Genomic DNA, 18288 nt, shown 5'->3' on the forward strand with positions numbered 1-18288 from the left:
AATTCTCCAGGCCAGAATACTGGAGGGGTAGGCATTTCCTTCTCCTGGAGATCTTCCCAACCCAGGGATCAAACCCAAGTCTCCCACATTGTGGGCAGATTTTTTACCCGCTGAACTACCGGGAAAGCCCAAGAATACTGGAGTGGGTAGCCTATCCTTTCTCCAGTGGATCTTCCCGAACCAGGAATTGAACCAGGGTCTCCTGCATTGCAGGCAGATTCTTTACCAGCTGAGCCACCAGGGAAGTCCTATATGATTTATTAAAGGACACCACGAAACAAGCAAGAGTCTGTCCAAGGAGAGCTGCAAATGAGGTTTTGTAAAGGACTCCATGCTCTATGCTCTACTGTGGGAAGATCTGTCTCCCCCGGGGCAAAGTGTGCGATGGTATTCCCAGGGGAGCCCCCAGCACTCAGCACAGTGCCTCAGGCACAGCTGGGGTCCACACACATCTGTCCTAGGTGAACTTTCAGTGAGAACTGGTTTCTTTGCCTGCATCTGCCTGTTGTTACCTCAGGGCCTCCACCCCTCAGTGAGAGGCTGTATCTTTAACTTCCTTCTAAGACCAGCCTAGTTCATGCCCTTGGCCCTCTGGCTTCTGTCTACTCCCATGGTCACTGGGAAGGGAAGCATGATGCATTCCGTATCTTCCTGTATCAGAGTCAAGGGCATAAAAAACAAACACGTGCGTGCTCCATGCCAGGTTCACAACCGCCCAGCACTCTCATTTTGCCAAAATTTTAGGTATCTTTGCAAGGACTGGCCAAGTATGTGTATAGAAAAACCTGTCTCCCCTGCAGTTGAGTTCTGTGTCTTTTCAACAACACTCACAGGCCCCTTGCATGTTAGCCTCCAGTCAACAAGGCCCTAGGTCAGAGATGCCTGGTCTTGTTTCTTGTTTCATTCGCGTCTGATGCCATCTGTTTGTACCTGCGGCTTGAGCAGGCTGTGATAAGTCACCGAGGACTCTGTCAGACCCTGCTCTTAGATACCTTTTCCTTCACACCAGATGGTTTTCCAGCAGTGGCAACAGCAGCCAGGGCTGCTCACCGTTACTGGGTGTTCACCACAGGCCAGGTGCAGTGCTCAACATGCGACCTCCACCCTCTCCTTGCCCTTCCAGAGAATCACACCACACTCAAACCTGGACAGCACTGTGCCTCTGGTAATACACACTGTCAGGCAGAGAGCTTGCACAGTGAAGCCCATAACTCGGCCTTCAGCCCTGCAGGGGATAGGTGATGACGTCAGTGCTATGCCCACAGCCCTTTACATCATTTCTGTGTGCCTACCAGGTTGGGGTGCGGCTCTCTTTTTGAGGACTGTTCCTGAGCTATGGGGGCTCTTTTGTCGGCATGAAGTGAAAAAATGTTTACATCTCCCCTGGGTGCAAGACTCTGAAAGCTCAGCTCCCTTGCCGCGGGTTGGTACAACTCTGAGGCATAAGTTACCCTCCAGAGCCCCTGCTGCAGGGTTAGGCTGAAGCCCCCCTGCACAGGATGTGCCCTGAAATGACTTCCTTACGTGGCTTCCTCCTTTTCTGTCCTGCCTCCATCATGTCTTTACTGACATGCCCTGGGGAAACTTCCTTCCTAAGTTACTGTGTGAAAATCCTTGTCTCAGGGTCCACTTCTTAAGAATCCCACCTAAGATACAATTTTTTAAAAAAAGACAGGTTGAATGGTCATCTCCGGGAAGGACTCTGCAATTACCATTAGCTGGGACAGCAAGAGTGCTGGGGACGATGGAGATCTCTGACTCAAATTACCGTGAAAAGGCAACACATCACAGCATTCAGACACAAGTCTCTGCTTGACGGCCACTGATTTAGTCCTGGTGGTATGTGGACTCTGATGCACTTTGTCCAGGATGAGATGCCATTCTGAGGTTTACCAGATAACCAATTGGCATTGCTCCAGTCTTTCATGTCTTAATCCAAGTGAAAGGAGGGTGAAATGCCTGCTCTATAAGGTGATGGAGAACAGGCCTCAGGAATCAGGTTTTTCCATCCAAATTCCTGTTGGGACTCTTCCAATGAAAGGTACAGATGAAAAAACACTCTTGGTTCCTTAGCACATTACTTCACACTTGACTCCAGGCAACAAAGACGTGAAATGTCTTCGCGGTCAACCCCAACTGCAGTTGATATATAGCACCACCTGCTTGATGGATTCATCACACGAGGTTTCTTCAGATGATTTCATCTGCAAGTCCTTTTTTTAACAGCAAGTTCCATTCCAAAGTACAACAAGATCTTTTTCCTTTAACATTTGTATGAATGTACATGTATTTCCAAGATTTCAGGCCAGATATCAGTGCTTGAGTGAACTATATAATCATTTAATAGAAATAATAAAACATCGATACAAATATAAAGACATAATCAGTATAAAAGGCTTATATTTATAAAAATACTTTTAGGTTAACAGTTTTCCCCTGAGGGTTGACCACACTTGTTGCATCCATAAATATCCCCCAGCTCTGCAGCCAGCTTTCCAAAGTTCGGAGTTCAACTGGAAAAGGAGATGGTGTTGGTTCCAGTCAGGCGACCCGGCCAAAGTGGCTGCCGCAGGTTGCCACCTGGGCTTGAGAGAATGAGGACAAGAACAGCATCGTGGGGCCTCCGAAAAATCTGGAGAAGATTCTTTCTTCCAAATATGGAAGATACAAAGATCGGGACGACAGGCGAACGATTGGGCCACGTCACGAGGTGGGGTAGCGGGTCACTGGTTTTTCTGGACCCAGTCCCAACTGTCTTCATTCTCTTTCCGGTTCTTCTCAGCTTCAATAATTTCTTTGTACCTTCTGCGAAAGAAGCCCATCTGAAAGGCAGAAAGAGGAGAGGCTGGGTTAGAGATGCTGGAGAATCAACTGCTTTGGTTCCAAAGCTGCCTGGCCCGGGAGGAGGCATGATCTACTTACAGTGCTGGGAAGGCCTGGAAAACTCCTCAGACTAGGCTGATTTAGAAGAAATGTTACATGGAGCCACTCTTCAAAATGCATGGACTCCCTGAAGGCTTTCTTAGGATAAGCTGTTTGTTCCTTGCAATGTACTTCTGGTCCAGTGTTTCCCCAACTCTGTGCTGGGGAACACTAGTTATTGAGCTATTCATAGGTTGTTTGGGGGTAAAGAGGTTCTGTGGTCAAATAAATTTTGGAGACAATGTATTCTTTAAAGAGATTTGTAATGTACAGGAGAACAGCAGAGGATCAAATTAACCCTTTTAGGAAAGGACTGAGACAGCAGTCAGGGACTTGGTATTTCTCAAGCTTATTTAACTTTTGATAAATCGGTTAATATCCTGTGAGACACTAGCCATGGTGAACAATTTGATAAATACTGCTCTCATACAGTAGGCATTTAAAAGTGTGCTCAGGTCTGCATCCTACCTTGCTGTCCTCTAGATCCTTCTCTCCAATCTGTGACCCTAGTGGGCTGCTGTGCACACAACTGGCAGTGTGTGTCTCCCTAGAACCGGCCACTCCTCCTGAACCATGATGGGAGTTTCCTTAGCTTAGTTCTGAAAAGATCTTTCCTTCCAATGTTCATGGCTTTTCACATATGGCAAGATGGATTCCACTTGCACAGACAGTGTAGGCACTATTGCCACAGAACAGTGACCTTCTGTAGTCTAAAGCTGACCTTCTCCCCATGCTCAGGAACACCTGGCATCTCTTGTTCTGTGCTCCCCAGTGTTCATGGCCTCTGTTTCTGAGGTCAGACGTCCTCCTGTATCTGCCTTTAAACATGACTGATGGGAGTGGGTGTACAAATACCCCAGCTCCCTCTCTCCTTGGGTGCGAAACCCTGAGTGAGGTATGTGCTCCATGGAAGTTGCCTGCAGTGGTAACCAGCTTGATGACATCCTTTATTAGCTTCCTTCCTTGCCCTTTCCCTCTCCTGGCCCCCCGTCTGTGTTCCCTGAGATTGTCTTCCAAATAAATAATTGCCCCCAAATCCTGATTTTGATCTCCTTGAGTAGGGGAAATGAAACAGACATGCACTCTTGGCTCACTGCTGGGAGGCTGCACTGCAGGTTTTTGCTACCACACTGTCACTGGCATATAATTCTCACAGTCATATTTGAAGACCTTTGAGACTAGTAATCTCTGCAGTCTGCTGCCAATGGGGGATGTACACATCAAATTCGCCCTAAACAAATTGTTAAGCAAACCCACACTCGCGAGCACATTTAACTCCTTTGTGCATCTGTCATCACACTTCTTCACTGTGAACCCAGCATCTTCTGACTCACTGCATCTTCCTCCTACTCATTGAAAGAGGCTTATGGCCCAGCTGAAGATGAGGACTGTTAAGAGAGCTGCCAAGACAGCACTGGTCACCTCCACCCACATGGCCAAGGAAGTCCTGAGAGTTCCCTTTGAGAGCAGCCGGCAAAGTAGTGCAGACTGATGACCGGGGGGGAGTGGAAGCTTCCACAGAACAGCTGGCAAGGGTCTTGTGTTCTGAGTTTTGGTCCTCAAGGTCCATTCTTCAGACAGACATTGAGTTCCCTTATCTTCCCAGCATCAGACCACATCTGTCAGAACCCCACTTCCTGACACCCCCACACATACACTTTTCTCTCCTCAAATCTCTACCACCTTCTTCCTTCTGCAAGGGAATGTAGAAAGGAGTCTTGGCCTGAGTGTTCTGGAGAATCAGAAAAAGATCGTTGTTGCCATTCTCTAAGCATAGCCACAGGAGGCCAGCAAAACAACCAAAGACTTTGTAGAAATGTCTCTCAAGAAGTTACTGCTTGATATCTCCTTCTTGAAAGATAAAGATGTGGTTAACAGAGCAAGTGTGTCATGCACACCTTCTGAACTGAGGAGAACATAATGGTAGAAAGAAAGCTGGATGTTACATGAGAATAAGATTTTTTAGCACAGGATTCTGCCTGCAGATAGCATGATGTTTCAGTGATCTTAGGTTACTCACATTAACTCCAAAGATGTAACATATCTCCACAGTGGCACCAATCAAGCAGAGCTTTAGCTGTCTTCTGCTCTCTTATTATCTTTCACATTTAGGATTCCTAAGGATTTGTGCTTTTTATCTCCAGAGCTTAGCATCTCACTTCTGCTTAGCGCCAATGATAAATGCAAAAATGCCCTGTACCGTGGCTCTGCAACAAGCACTATCAGGAGACTGAGGCTATTTTTCGCTTCCCAAATCTGCACTGTGACTTGTTTTGATGGTTGAATACAAGGGAGGTGATGCCCTGTCAGTTCCACACTTAAGCCATGCACACTCCCGCTTGCTTTCTCAGACCCCTGCCTGGCTTCCATGTGAACGAGTTCGGTCTTGCTGCTGAAAGACGAGTCCACTCAGCTGAGGCCCTCCTGAACCAGACAGCTGCCTGCAGCTGTGGGGTGTGAGCCCCACAAAGACGGGAGGACCGCCTTGTCAAGCTTGGTGTAACTCACAGGATTGTGAGCTATGCAGATGGTGGTTGTTTTTTTAGCTCCTAAACTTCGGTTTGTTACACAGCAAGAGTTAACTGATACAGAATTCCATATTTTTGTCTGATTTATGAATGGATTGACATTCGCGGGCAGGGTGGCAGCGGGGCAGCTGACAGGGTTCCAGATGGAAAGAGCATCACTGTGTCCAGTCCTGCTGCACAGACTTGTCTTGTTCACCTCTAAGGGGGGACAAAAAGTCGGCTCGCTTCCTCACAGCTGTGTTATGCTGGCATGCGGATTTGATGCAGAGTGTGAAATCGAGCAAGGATTTAGAGTGACTCTCTAAAGGTGGCTCTGGGTTCACTCGGCTCTCTCTGACTCTCAGAGGTGGCTCTTCTGAGTTCAAGTTTATGTGTGTCACACTTGTTACCAACAAAGCGACGGCGTCATATCCTATAGGAATTATTTTTTCTCAAGTGGAGTGCAGTCAGCATTAGCCTTGAAAACTCTGCACCCACTGGCAGTAACTGTAAAGCTTCTCCTAGAAACAGCCTTGCAAACTCTCCACCCCACTCCAGTGCAGCAGGGTCTCCCGAGCCCTGCTCCCAATACAACCTGTGCGTAGTTTCTTAGATGGAAGGCTGGAGCTGCCACTGATGTTTGTCCTTCTCCTCTGGAGCCCAAAGACAATTTCTTAAAACATGGTCCACTCTCATGACCAGGGAGTGCTGGGCACAGTAGCACAGGCTGCGCACTGCATGTAAGTAATCAGGGGGTACCACTCATGTCACAGATATCACAGACGTGAAATTTATTACAACTATTTTCCAGCAGATGGCAGACGAGTGTCTTTTCTAACAAAATCAGATTTTCTGAATTTTCTGACAGATGTAAGTAAAGCTTCTGGAGGACAGGGAGCTATTTACTCATTTGCACCGAAGTGCCATGGGCTTTCCAGGTGGCTGAGCGGATAAAGAATCTGCCTGCAATGCAGACAACGCAGGTAGACACAAGTTCAATCCCTGGGTTGGGAAGACCCTTTGGAGGAGGGCATGGCAACCCACTCTAGTATTTTTGCCTAGAGAATCCCATGGACAGAAAAACCTGATGGGCTACAGTCCATAGGGCTGCAAAGAGTCGGACATGACTGAAGCAACTCAGCATGCATGCATGCACTGAGGTACCATACAGTCTAGAGATGGATCTGTCAGACTAATGCTTCTTATGTGATCAAACGGACTCCATTTCAGAAAAAGAGACTGTCACCTTCAGGCTTTTGACAGACAGCCCACAGCCTACGCTCTGAGTTTACCAAGCCATGGTCCCCCAAACAACTGTGACACGCCAGGCCATAGGACCTACTTAGAAGGGCTGGACAGGAAAGGTAGTGCATGGGGAGCCTGGAGTTCTGATGACTGCTCATGCTGGGGCCCCAGAGCAGGGCACCTTCTGGCTCTAAGCCCCAGTGTCTTTGTCTCTGCCCAAGAGACGGAAGGCATTCTCAAAACTCTGCCAGCCCTGAAACATAATGAAGGCTTTTTATGTTGGCCCCCAAAGCAAACTCGGGACTGCAGCTTGTGAAGCACACAGCTGTGTACCCAGCCCTCACACGCAGGAGGCTCAGGGCACAAAGTCCTTACCCAGTATCAATTTTTCACAAAGAGTTTTTGGGAATATTAAATTTTGAATTTTTATATTAAAGTATAGAGATATTATAAGGTATAAAGAAGTCTAAAACTCTTATTAAACACAAAGATAAATCAAGACTTCAAAGGCATTTCTCCCCTGCAGCAGGCCTACACTTTACCCTCACTAGTGCTCATGGTTACTTTGGGGAAAATCTTGAAGAGATGCTAGACAAACTTAGATTTTCGGGGCCAGTTGAGCCCATGCTGAGGGTGCTAGGAAATGATCCATGATGAGTTAAACCAGACCCTAAGTAGCCCCTCATTCAATGCCAAGCCAGTGGAGTCTGTGTTTTCCTACACTTTTCCTGGAACCTTCTAGGGCTTGCTTTGCACTTGAGGGGCAAAAGATTCTGTTTATAATTGATCTGTCTGTAGAAGAGGAAACATTCATGGAAACCCTACAGGAAGAGAGATTCCAGCCAAACTTGGCTCCGCTGGAAGCTGAGGGACAGGGGGTTTTCTGGCTTCTTGTCTGTGCTGGTCCAGAAGGGGCCTGTAGTACCACAGGGCGGCTCCCTCAGACCTTCTGACAGATTCACGCAACTTTCTGATGCAAACTTGTATCAAAAAACCTGCCAGAAAATTCCCAGGGAAACAGCCCTAATTAGGAAGACGCTGTGAGAGAGGACTGGGGCCAAGGAAGAAGCGAGAATCACTGGGTTCTGGGGTCCACAGCATGCAGCACCAGGTTCCTCCTTCCCAGCCCAGTCTGGGGTGAGTGAGGGACAGCTGAACAACCCCATGGTGCTCGGTCTTTAGGGAGACCCCCACCCGCTCCTCCCTGGCCTTCAGGATGCCTCCTGGGTAGCTATTCCAAGGGCCTCAGACATACTCCTTCTTTGGACTAACTCAGCCTCATGTTTATCAGCCCTTTCAAGTTCCTTGACTATTTACATAGCACGTCTCTGTCTCGAGATGTCAACAGTGCAACATCAACCCAATATTTACTTCCAAACATAAATAAGTCTCCACCGAGTGTCTCTGGCACATGGTTTCAATCGAGACAGTGCAAAGGGGGAGTGTGTATGTGTGTGTCTGTGCATTTTCTTTTTCTCTGCAGGAGAAGCAAGGAAGGGTTCTCATAGCCCAGCTGGAGGGAAGGTGATAACCCCTCAATGACTCCCGGAAGGGCTGCCAAACCTACACAGCCTCTGAGCCTTTTCACAGATTTCTTTTTCTAAGTGCTTCTGCTTGAGATTTGTAGCAATGCTCTCCAGTGAAAACCAGGTGCCCAAAGTCAGCTCTGGAGCAGCAGGTTCTTACAACAGGTTCGGCTGATGGAGGGCTCGAGTTGGTCCTTCTGAAGAGGGTGGCAAACCCTCTGCATGGCCCAGCTCTACAACATCTGAGAGCAGGCAAAGCTGGCAGGTCCTGGGCCTTTTGGGAAGAGGCTGGCCATGGTTCTGACCTGGCGATGGCACTGCCCTTTGCTCCAGGCCATCTCATTGGCAAAAGGGGCCAGGAGGAGGGAGGGGAATGGTTCCCGGGTTGGAAGCAGTAGAGAAGGATGCAGTTTCCTCCTTCACTGAGCGGTGGCCTGTGTGTTTTGGCAAACTGTACAAGGAAGCAGGCAGAAGAGGAGAGAGAAGCCTGCAGCCCTCAGTGAGGCTTTTCCTCTTGAAGTAAAAGCATCCCAGTATCTCTACTCTGCCACCACTTGACTCAAAGGCTGGCTTGATGAGCTGAAGGCACTCCTTAAAGGTGCAAGTACCATACACCATCTGAACAATATTCAAACTTCCTCCTATAAACAGGCCTTTATGACTGTCTTGAGGAGGCCCCAGGGCCAGGCCATTTCAAAACCAATCAGGAGCCAAAGGAAAGGAGAGGGGACTCATTTGAATTTTTCTCCCTTAAAAGAGTTTCCTATTTCAAAGTTTTCTTCCTGCATGGTGGTTTGGCAGGCTACTGTAATCCTCGCACAGAAAGTTTAAATTATGGCTCCCAATGTCTGCTAGCAGCCTGGCTCTGGGAAAGCTGATTAGGATCCATTTCAGAATTTGAAGAAGGATCTGGTTAGCGGGGGGCCCCTTGTGGTGGGTTTTGGGTCAGAGCCAGGATCTGCTGCCGCCGAGCAGGAGAGAGTGCCTGACATGCCAGCGGCCAGCCTTCCGGAAGGCCCTGGGGTCTGCCCAGAGGCAGAGAAGGGGGCGAGCACGAGACAGTGAGCCTGGAGCTTGGCTCTGGAGGAGGCATTTGCTGACCCTACAAGGGGTTTCTGTTTCAGACAAACAGGGGATGATGGGCATGTTGGTAGCACCATGGTGAGCTGCAGGAGGAGCCAGGAGCACAGGCTCTTCACCTGGCCCAGTGCTGCTCACGCTTGGCTCCGTCACCATCTCTGGTCACTTAACTGCTTTTCCTAGACTCTTCAAGATGGAGAGATGGCTCTGTTACTTCTTACCTCTGCCATTTCATCCTGAGCTGGGTACCTAGCAGGGATCCAATACTGTTTGCTGAGTGAAGGTACTGGCCACCTCACAAACATAGAGCATGCTGACCTGCAGGCCTGTGTGGCATAAAAAGTCCGTCCGCACTGGGCCAGCTGCCTTGTTCACTTCTAGTACCAAGTCATCATCCGCGTACATTTTGGAGAACAACATTTGGGGCTCATGAACTCAAGGCACTGGCAAGCAACCACATGCAGCAGTGTCGGGAGCTACAGCAAAGGGAACTTTAAGAGATGTGGCTTGATAAAGGGAAGAGCACTTGAATATTGCTCACTTGCAAAGGCCCTAGTGAAGTGTTTCCTGGTTCACAGCGGCAACTAGGTGACTCTCTCCTTGAAAGGACTGGAGGGAATGATAAGTGAAATACGGTAATAAGCCAGAATCATTTAGCCCTCCCATCTAACTCAAATATCAGGTCCATTAGTCAACAGATTTCTGGATTGTCAATGTAATATTAGACCTCTATACATAATGAATTTTTCTTAGGTTACAGACATAGGAATCCGAGTTGACAAGAGATCTATAGTTGACTCGAAGAGATAGAGAATAGATAGACTTCTTGTTGCCAAGGGGAGGGGGATAGGGGAGGGAAGGACTGGGAGTTTGGGATTAGTAGATGTAAACTATTATACAGAGGATCGATAAACAACAAGGTCCTACTGTATATCACAGGGAACTATATTCAAGATCCTGTGATAAACCATAATGGAAAAGAATATGCAAAAGTATATATATAAACATAAATAAATGAATCACTCTACTGTATGGCAGAAATGCAAATTGTAAGTCATTGTAAATGACTGTAAACATTGTAAATTAGCTGCACTTCAAGAAAATAAATTTTAAAAAAGAGGTCTGTAGTTGAAGTTTTAGGAATATATAGGTCTTCAAAATAATCCTACATTTCATTTGCCCTTGTCAGTGTCCTATAAAGTCATTACATTTAGTTAGTCCTTTAAGAGAAAAATATTTTTCTTAAAGAACTTCCTCTGCCAAGCTCCTTACTGCACTGTCACTTTGCCTGAACAGACAACCCACTCTGAATGTTAAGTGTGTTCATGAACCCTGCATCGAGGTTTACTTTTTCTTCCTTCCAAGGAGTACAATCATAATTTTATCTATGACACCAGAAGAGAAATGAGGTTTCATCTACTTTAAAACAACAAAATGTCCAGTTAGGCGAATTGTCCTTTGTTATAGTGAGTTTTAAAAAAAAGATTAAGATTTCACCCATATTTCGGAACAGCATGCATATGATAGACAAAAGATACCACTAACCCTTTGCTGCTTTTCCCCTTGGGAGGCAGGGTCTATTTCCTGTTCCTTGACTCTAGGGTAGCATGTGACTGCTTCAACAGAATACAGCAGGATGACGCCTCGCCGGTTGTGGGCCAGCCTCTCAAAGAACTGGCAGCTCTCACTATGCTCTCCCAGAGCAGAGCCACCATGTAACACACTCTTCTGGAGGGGCCACATGGAGAGGCCCTGAGTCTACATGGGGAAGGAAGGGGCTGGTGGAGTCCAGTCTCCCAGCCAGCCCTACGGTGACTGTCCTCACCCCAACCCTGTCCCCAGATCTCTCTCCTCTCCACATGGAATATCCATCTGTCCTTCCCCACCTGGAAAACTCAAACCAAATCCAAGGTCAGACTTGAACGATGCCTCATTTGGGAAATGTCCTCTGACTATAACTGAGGGCTTCTAGTAAGTGCTAAGCATTTGGTCTAAGTTACCTCTATACTTCAAGCTGGATATTAGGGTCTCCGTTTTACACAGGAGGAAGTTGAGGATCACAGAGGGCAAGCAACTCTCCCAAGGTCACATGGCTGGCAAGGGCAAGAGCCAGGGTGCCAGTCCACATCTGTCAGCTTGCAAAGCCTGCGCCCTCATCTACCGTGCTGCACTCTTCTGCCTTTTCATTCCCCTGGAGGGGGGATAGGGGAATTAACGGTGTTCTTCACAGTTTCCAGAACACTCATTGCCCAGCACTCACCACCCTCAACTACATTTACAGTCTGTATGCTCGATGGAGACGCATTCAAGGCAAGTCACCATCACTGTGGCATGCAGGCACCTAGCCCAGTGTCTGGTTCAAAGCAAGTATTCAATAAATATGAGTTGAAATCAAATACTGCTCTTGGATGGTGAGCAAAGCTGTTTGACCTACATGTCGTCTCGTGCCAGCTTCCTCAGAACTGTTCTAGACCCTTCCTCCCACCCCCACTAATGGCGACCTTGCCAGGTGAAGGCCCCTTGACTGCTACCCCTTCATGGCTAGTCCAAGGCAGAGAGTGGTATCTGCCTTCTAAGACCCGGGCTCTTTGGATCACATACAACTGGGTGACGTCAGGGTGCTGGCCATCCCATGACACCCTCTCCTGCAACTACATTCTTTAAACAAACACAACAGAAGCAAAGCGAAGCAGATGACAACTGGAAGGAGGTGGGAGTGTGTGCTCAGGAGAGAGGGTGCTCTTAAGCAGCAGAGCAAAGTGGGGGCCAGAGGGAGGGCCTTCCCATCACAGGAGGGGGTGGGCACAACCACACACTCCCCATCCCACGTCCCTGTCTGGCCCCATGCACCCAGCCATGGAGGACAGTGTTTCCTCTCTTCTGAAATGTCCACAAAGGGACTTCACTGGCGGTCCAGTGGTTAAGACTGCACTTTTATAATACAGGGGGTGCAGGTTAGATCCCTGATTGGGGAACCAAAATCCCACATGCCACAGTTCGTGGTCAAAAAGTAACCAAAAAAAAAAGAGAGAGAGAGAGAGAGAAAAGCAAGTAAAATACAAATATATATATATAAAAGATGTCTAAATTTACTTGAAATTTTTGGAATACAAACTAAAGCAACAGTGTGATATAATTTTAAAAAATGAATAAATAAAATGCTCATACAAAGACAGAGGAAGTCTCTCTCTCTTTCACACACACATACACCCCAAAGCCCTTGTTGTCTTCAGATCTCAAGCACTGAGCTGGCTTTGTTCTCTACCCACAGACCAGACGCCTTGGCAGGAAGGAGTTGGAGTTGGAGAAAAGGGAGAATTAAGAATCTATCTGGCCATGAAGATTAAACAAACAACAAATGGACAGGTTTTTTTTTCAAAAAGGTAATATCCGCTCCTGGCAAATATATGGGAAAATAGGCACTTCTAATACACTGTGTGTGTAACCTTTATAGAGGGCAATTGGCAATATGTAATAAAAGGCTTAAAATGCACACTTCTTCTGACTCAGTAATTCTGTTTTTAAAGTTTCCTTTTAAGAACATAACATAAGATTTGTGCAAATATTTGGCTCTAAGCATATCCACTGGTGCAGTTATGAGAAGTGTGAAGCCAGGAACCACCTGAACTCCAACATCTGAGGATGGGGATCTGCCGACAACTGCAGGCCAAGGACAGCACTGGACACAGGCTTTTAAAAACGGGGAACAATGTTCACAGCTCTGCGTTCAGAGACAGCGAGGCTCTGACACAGTACAGGGGTGCCTTCAAAGCATGGGAACCCGAAGTGAACTTATTTTCAAGTGATATGTTCAATGTATCTTTCTTCAAGCCTGAAACACTTTTTAGGTGAAGAATCTCTGAATTTAAAGCAATCAGTCCAAATGTCAATCTGAAAAAATGTACCACAAGACACTATTTTTCCTGTTTCTAGACTTCTTAGATACCCTGAAGTATATATATATTTTTCAGATTGATAATTGAATCTATTGCTTTCATTTTAGATGTCCTGCACTTGAAAACATGTTAGGTATTTTACCGGAGAACTTAATGCACTAAAATAAGTAGGTGCTATGAGAATGCCTGGTCTATTAGGTAGAGAAAAAGGTCAAAAGGTAAAGGGACCATAAATGGTCACTTTTAGGCTAAGGGCTCCTGAGTACTTGACAACTTTTTTTCTTACTGATTTATTTCTATGATTGATCAAGAAATACAAGTTATTTTGGAATCCCAAAGAAACTAATCCTTTTCATTTAAAGCATCCATCCAAAATCATGTAAGAGGATGTCTCCACTTGCTTCTGAAACCCAGAACACTAGAGAAGCAGGAACTTGGTGTCAGGAAGCCCCAGTTGCAGTCCCTGGTGCTCCTCTGGGAGCTGGGGACTCGGTGGGAAGGAGAAGAGACAGGACCCCACTCAGCTGGCACCTTACCTTCCAGTGGAAGAGGCGGACCTTCCTCAGATAATGACTCTGAAACCGTCATTGATGAATACAGAGGCTCCGAAGTCAAGGGCCCCAGGTCCCTGAGAGCAAAGTGCAGAGCAAAGGAACTATCCTAGACGTGAGGGTGAGAACACCCCTCTTTCTTGAGAAAGTGACAAGAGGCGAGATGTGAAGGATGAGCAGGTGCTCCCTGTCGAAGGAGGCAGGGAAAGCCTGCCACCTGGGGCACCTACAAATGAACGCCCATAGGGCTGGGAGAACTTCTGATGGAGACACCTGGGCAGCGCTCTGGACGCATAGTCTGTCTCCATTACTACAGTCCTCTGGGTGGAAATCTTTCCCGTATTTCACATGGGAGAAGAACAGACAGTGGCTCTGTAGCTCCTTTTCTCACGTTTATGACAAGTAAACAAGGTAACCATCCACATCCCGGTCCCAGCTGTTACTCGCCAAGCTTCTGGTTAGGAGGGAGGCTTGCACCATGCTGTGTTAGGACTGGTGGCAACTCTGCTAGGGAAGCCCCAAGAAGAAGAGGGTGAAATTCTGGGGTTCCCTCTGAAGTGGTCCAGTCCTCAGGTGTGAATGACCTCATGATGAGTCAAGACTCCATTCACTGCCTGGAGGGGACCTTGCTCCAGGAAGGAACTTCCAACATGAAACCTCTTTCGAGGAGCTCTACCCCAGCAAGGCAGGAGAGCGGGGCGTCCGGGCGGAGACTCCCTGGGGACCCACGATCTCCACTCACCTTCCAGAGCAGCACGGCCAGCAGCAGGAAGATGAGGATCCCCACCAGCAAGCTGATGGCAATGATCCAGCCCACGACGTAGCCTCGTGGCTCCAGATTGTGCAACGCCTCGAAGACCACCTGAGAGGCAAGGCAAGAGTGAGCTCGCTCCCCAACAGAAGCACCCACCGCACGAGGGGGCCCAGCCTGGGCTTGACACTGAGGCTGAACCGCGGAGATGCGTCCAGACTGCTGTTGCTATAAAACGGACCCTGTTGAACGCTTTTCTGGTGGTATTCTGATGGGTTTTTCACTAGGATCTGAAAAGGCACTTGAAGTCTCAATTCTTGAAGGGCTTGTAAAGACAACAATCTTGGTTTAAATACCACGAAGTGAATGTAAGCGTGGTGAAAAACTTTGACGAGGTACTATGTTCTTGATTCAGAAAAGACAATAACAGTCTCCGTTTTATTATGGGTTTTGAAAACAAAGGACATGGGTGTGCCCTCCAGATAAGAGAGGACTCCTGAGTGTTCAGCGCACCGTGTGACTTAGTGTAATTACTGGATTAATGCCAGTTTCCCTAGGAGACTGTAGATCTCAAGGGCTAGGCACAGTCTGCCTTGGGTCACATGGTGATGCCTAGGACACTGAAGGCATTCACTTGAGGAGCTAAGCCCTGGTCCCCAACGGGAATCATATGTTCCTCAGAGCCCATGTCTCAGTGAGGCAAGCTGTTCCAACTTTTATGAACCACGGTGGTGTGCTGGCTCATTCCAATGATGCCAACGGTGTGCCTCTCTTCCCAGCTCCACATCTAAGGACATTACTACGGTATTCTGAAATGGTCCATCACGAGAGTATTTACACCCCTGAAATTGACACACGAATCAGGGCTCCCACACCCTCCTGCCACTGTTTAACATGTATTAGCTCAACACCGACTGCATCCTTTGGCTCTGTTTTTGCCCCACTGGTCACAGTGGAATTTATTTTTGCATAATTCAAAGCATCCATCGTGTTCTCTGTGGCCAATCCTCCCAACACCCCATGGTCCCATTCAAGCTCCTCTTTGCTGAAGAGACAGAAATCTCTGCTCTGGGCAGCCATTGTCTCCCTTGGCAGACAGGCTGGCCCAGCCACAGGGCTTTGTCCAACCTGGTCCGTGTCCTTGGAATGTCTAGCCCCTCCTTGGGGAAGCCTACCTAAACCTTGCTCAACCCTGGAAGCCAGTTGATGTTTTGCCTGGCAGGAAGTCCAGGGGTCCTGCTCTCCTGCTCAAGCCTCAATGGTGATAGGGCCCAGGACTGAGCTGATATAGCCTAGCACCATTTATGCTATATTTTTAGGGCCTGGCTTCCCTCTTTCTAACATTTCTTGTATGCTCCTCTGTGTCAGGCTCTGTGCTATCCTTGCAATCTCTGTCTGACTCACACAATCACCCCAGGAGGTATTCAGCACCGTCCTGCTCTGGGCCACTTAGCTCAAGTGGAGTCAAGATTTGAACTCAGGTCTAGCCACCCTCGAAGGCCCACTCTAAGCTGGTCACTAGTACATCATAGACTGTGTGGCTGATGGTGGCTCTTTAAAGACACTCTGTCAACTAAGTGGATCATTCACTGTTTCTCCCTTGGTGAAAAGGAGAGCAAACGCAATCATCTTTGTCTCACTGTCTTCATTCCTACAGGCGGGATAGGAAGGGGGGTGTGCTGGGGGAGGGGACATCCATTAGACAGATCCTGAATCCAAAATATTATCTCAAGGGAAATCAGGCAGAAGAGAAACCATTCCTTTCTATGTTGGGACAAGTCAAAGAAAACAGCCTACAGAACATAGCGGTCACTTTGGGGAATGGAAATGAGGTTTCTTTGTAGCATATACTCATTGGCTATGTGACCTTGGACAAGGTACTTTACCTCTCTGAGCCTCAGTTCTCTCATCTGTAAAATAGGGGTAGAACAGCCCCTCCCCAGAGAATTCAAGGGGCTAACACACACGACATACCTGGCAGAGTCCACCCCCGACACATGCTGGGTGATCCCATCAGTATCACTAGCATTGCTGGCAGGGAGGGATATTTTTTTGAGGTTGTGCATGGTTGGCACACTTCTTAATTAAAAAAAAAATGATTTATTGAAGTCAGTATACATAGAAAACAGTGTAAGCAACCTATGCATGCAGTTGAATGCATTTTCATGAACTGAATGTGAAAGAGATTCTCAGATATGGGGCAACCCTGAAGAAGGAACACGTGGTGGTGAGGGGAGGTGGGATAGGAAGGGACTGTAAAGTCTGTCATCTTAAGCCTACTGTTTTCTATCTGATTCAAATTAGAGACTCCTGTCCTTAAAGACAGATTCATGTCATTGAGTCACTGCCTCTAAAAAGCTGTGGATCAAATCACCTCCCACACTCAGACTCTCTCGTGATATCAGGTACAGGTGAACGATGAAGCACCGCAGCCAAGAGGTGCACCCTTGGGCAACCAAGATCATCTTTTCAGTTTCCTCCTCTGTGCAATGGGGAAGTAAGATAGTCTCTGAAGGTTCCTGGTCTCTGACCACATAGTGAAAGACTGCTGAACTTTTTTGTTGACAATGAACTGCTGAGACAGGCTCTGGGCTCCATGGGGTCAGCTGTAAGCCCAGCCCCTTGGATCAGCCCGATGGCTGCACAGAGATGCTGCCTGCTGGCGGTGTCCAAAATCTGTATCTCGGCAAAGCCACTTTGGAGGTCCGGTTTTGTGGATACAGAGACAGTGAAGAGTATCCACTATAGTTTAGTCTGGCAAATTCCACAAGAATGCCCTGTCACTTCCCTGGAATGTGTGCTTAATCTTTTATTATTTTTAGTGATGCCGTTCATCATCTTGGACGTGTGCTTTATGCTTTGGCAGAGCTGGTTCCTACACATTTCGACTCTAATAAACTCATTGTGGGGGACAGTCTGAGCAGCTGGCAGTTCTAAGAAGTCACATCTTAGATAAAACCCAAAGGAATAGCAGCATGGACCACAGAGAGAGTCAGGAAGCTCTGATAATCCAGTTGGTTGACACCATTAATAAGCAGGATGATCCTGCTAAAATCCTTTATTTTAAATCAAAAGAAAAAGTGTTGAATCAGTCTATGGTATTTTTTTAAAATGAAAGCACAGTCGATTTAAAATATTACATTAGTTTCAGGTATACAGCATAATTGCACTCATCTCACACGCTAGTAAAGTAATGCTCAAAATTCTCCAAGCCAGGCTTCAGCATTGTGAACCGTGAACTTCCAGATGTTCAAGCTGGTTTTAGAAAAGGCAGAGGAACCAGAGATCAAATTGCCAACATCCAATGGATCATCGAAAAAGCAAGAGAGCTCCAGAAAAGCACATATTTCTGCTTTATTGACTATGCCAAAGCCTTTGACTGTGTGGACCACAATAAACTGTGGAAAATTCTGAAAGAGATGGGCATACCAAACCACCTGACCTGCCACTTGAGAAGCCTGTATGGAGGTCAGGAAGCAGCAGTTAGAACTGGACATGGAACAACAGACTGGTTCCAAATAGGAAAAGGAATTCATCAAGGCTGTATATTGTCACCCTGCTTATTTAACTTATATGCAGAGAACATCATGAGAAACGCTGGGCTAGAGGAAGCACAAGCTGGAATCAAGACTGCCAGGAGAAATATCAATAACCTCAGATATGCAGATGACACCACCCTTATGGCAGAAAGTGAGGAATAACTAAAGAGCCTCTTGATGAAAGAGGAGAGTGAAAAAGTTGGCTTAAAGCTCAACATTCAGAAAATGAAGATCATGGCATCTAGTCCCATCACTTCATGGCAGATAGACG

The 18288-nt window shown here is 47.2% G+C and overlaps 1 protein-coding gene across 1 annotated transcript in view; it reads right to left on the minus strand.

Annotated features, from left to right (window-relative positions):
• Positions 1–2319: 2319 nt before the first annotated feature.
• ITGA9 (integrin subunit alpha 9) overlaps positions 2320–18288 on the minus strand; it is a 347591-nt gene continuing 331622 nt past the window's right edge. The window contains exons 27-28 of the mRNA XM_043442046.1: positions 14470–14589; positions 2320–2822 (exon numbers count right to left, since the gene is read on the minus strand). Of these exons, the coding sequence (XP_043297981.1) occupies positions 2724–2822; positions 14470–14589 (219 nt within the window). The 3' untranslated portion in view covers positions 2320–2723. The remainder of the gene's footprint in view (positions 2823–14469; positions 14590–18288) is intronic.

The sequence above is a fragment of the Cervus canadensis genome, chromosome 22 (genome assembly GCF_019320065.1).
Source record: "Cervus canadensis isolate Bull #8, Minnesota chromosome 22, ASM1932006v1, whole genome shotgun sequence".
Lineage (NCBI taxonomy): Eukaryota > Metazoa > Chordata > Mammalia > Artiodactyla > Cervidae > Cervus > Cervus canadensis.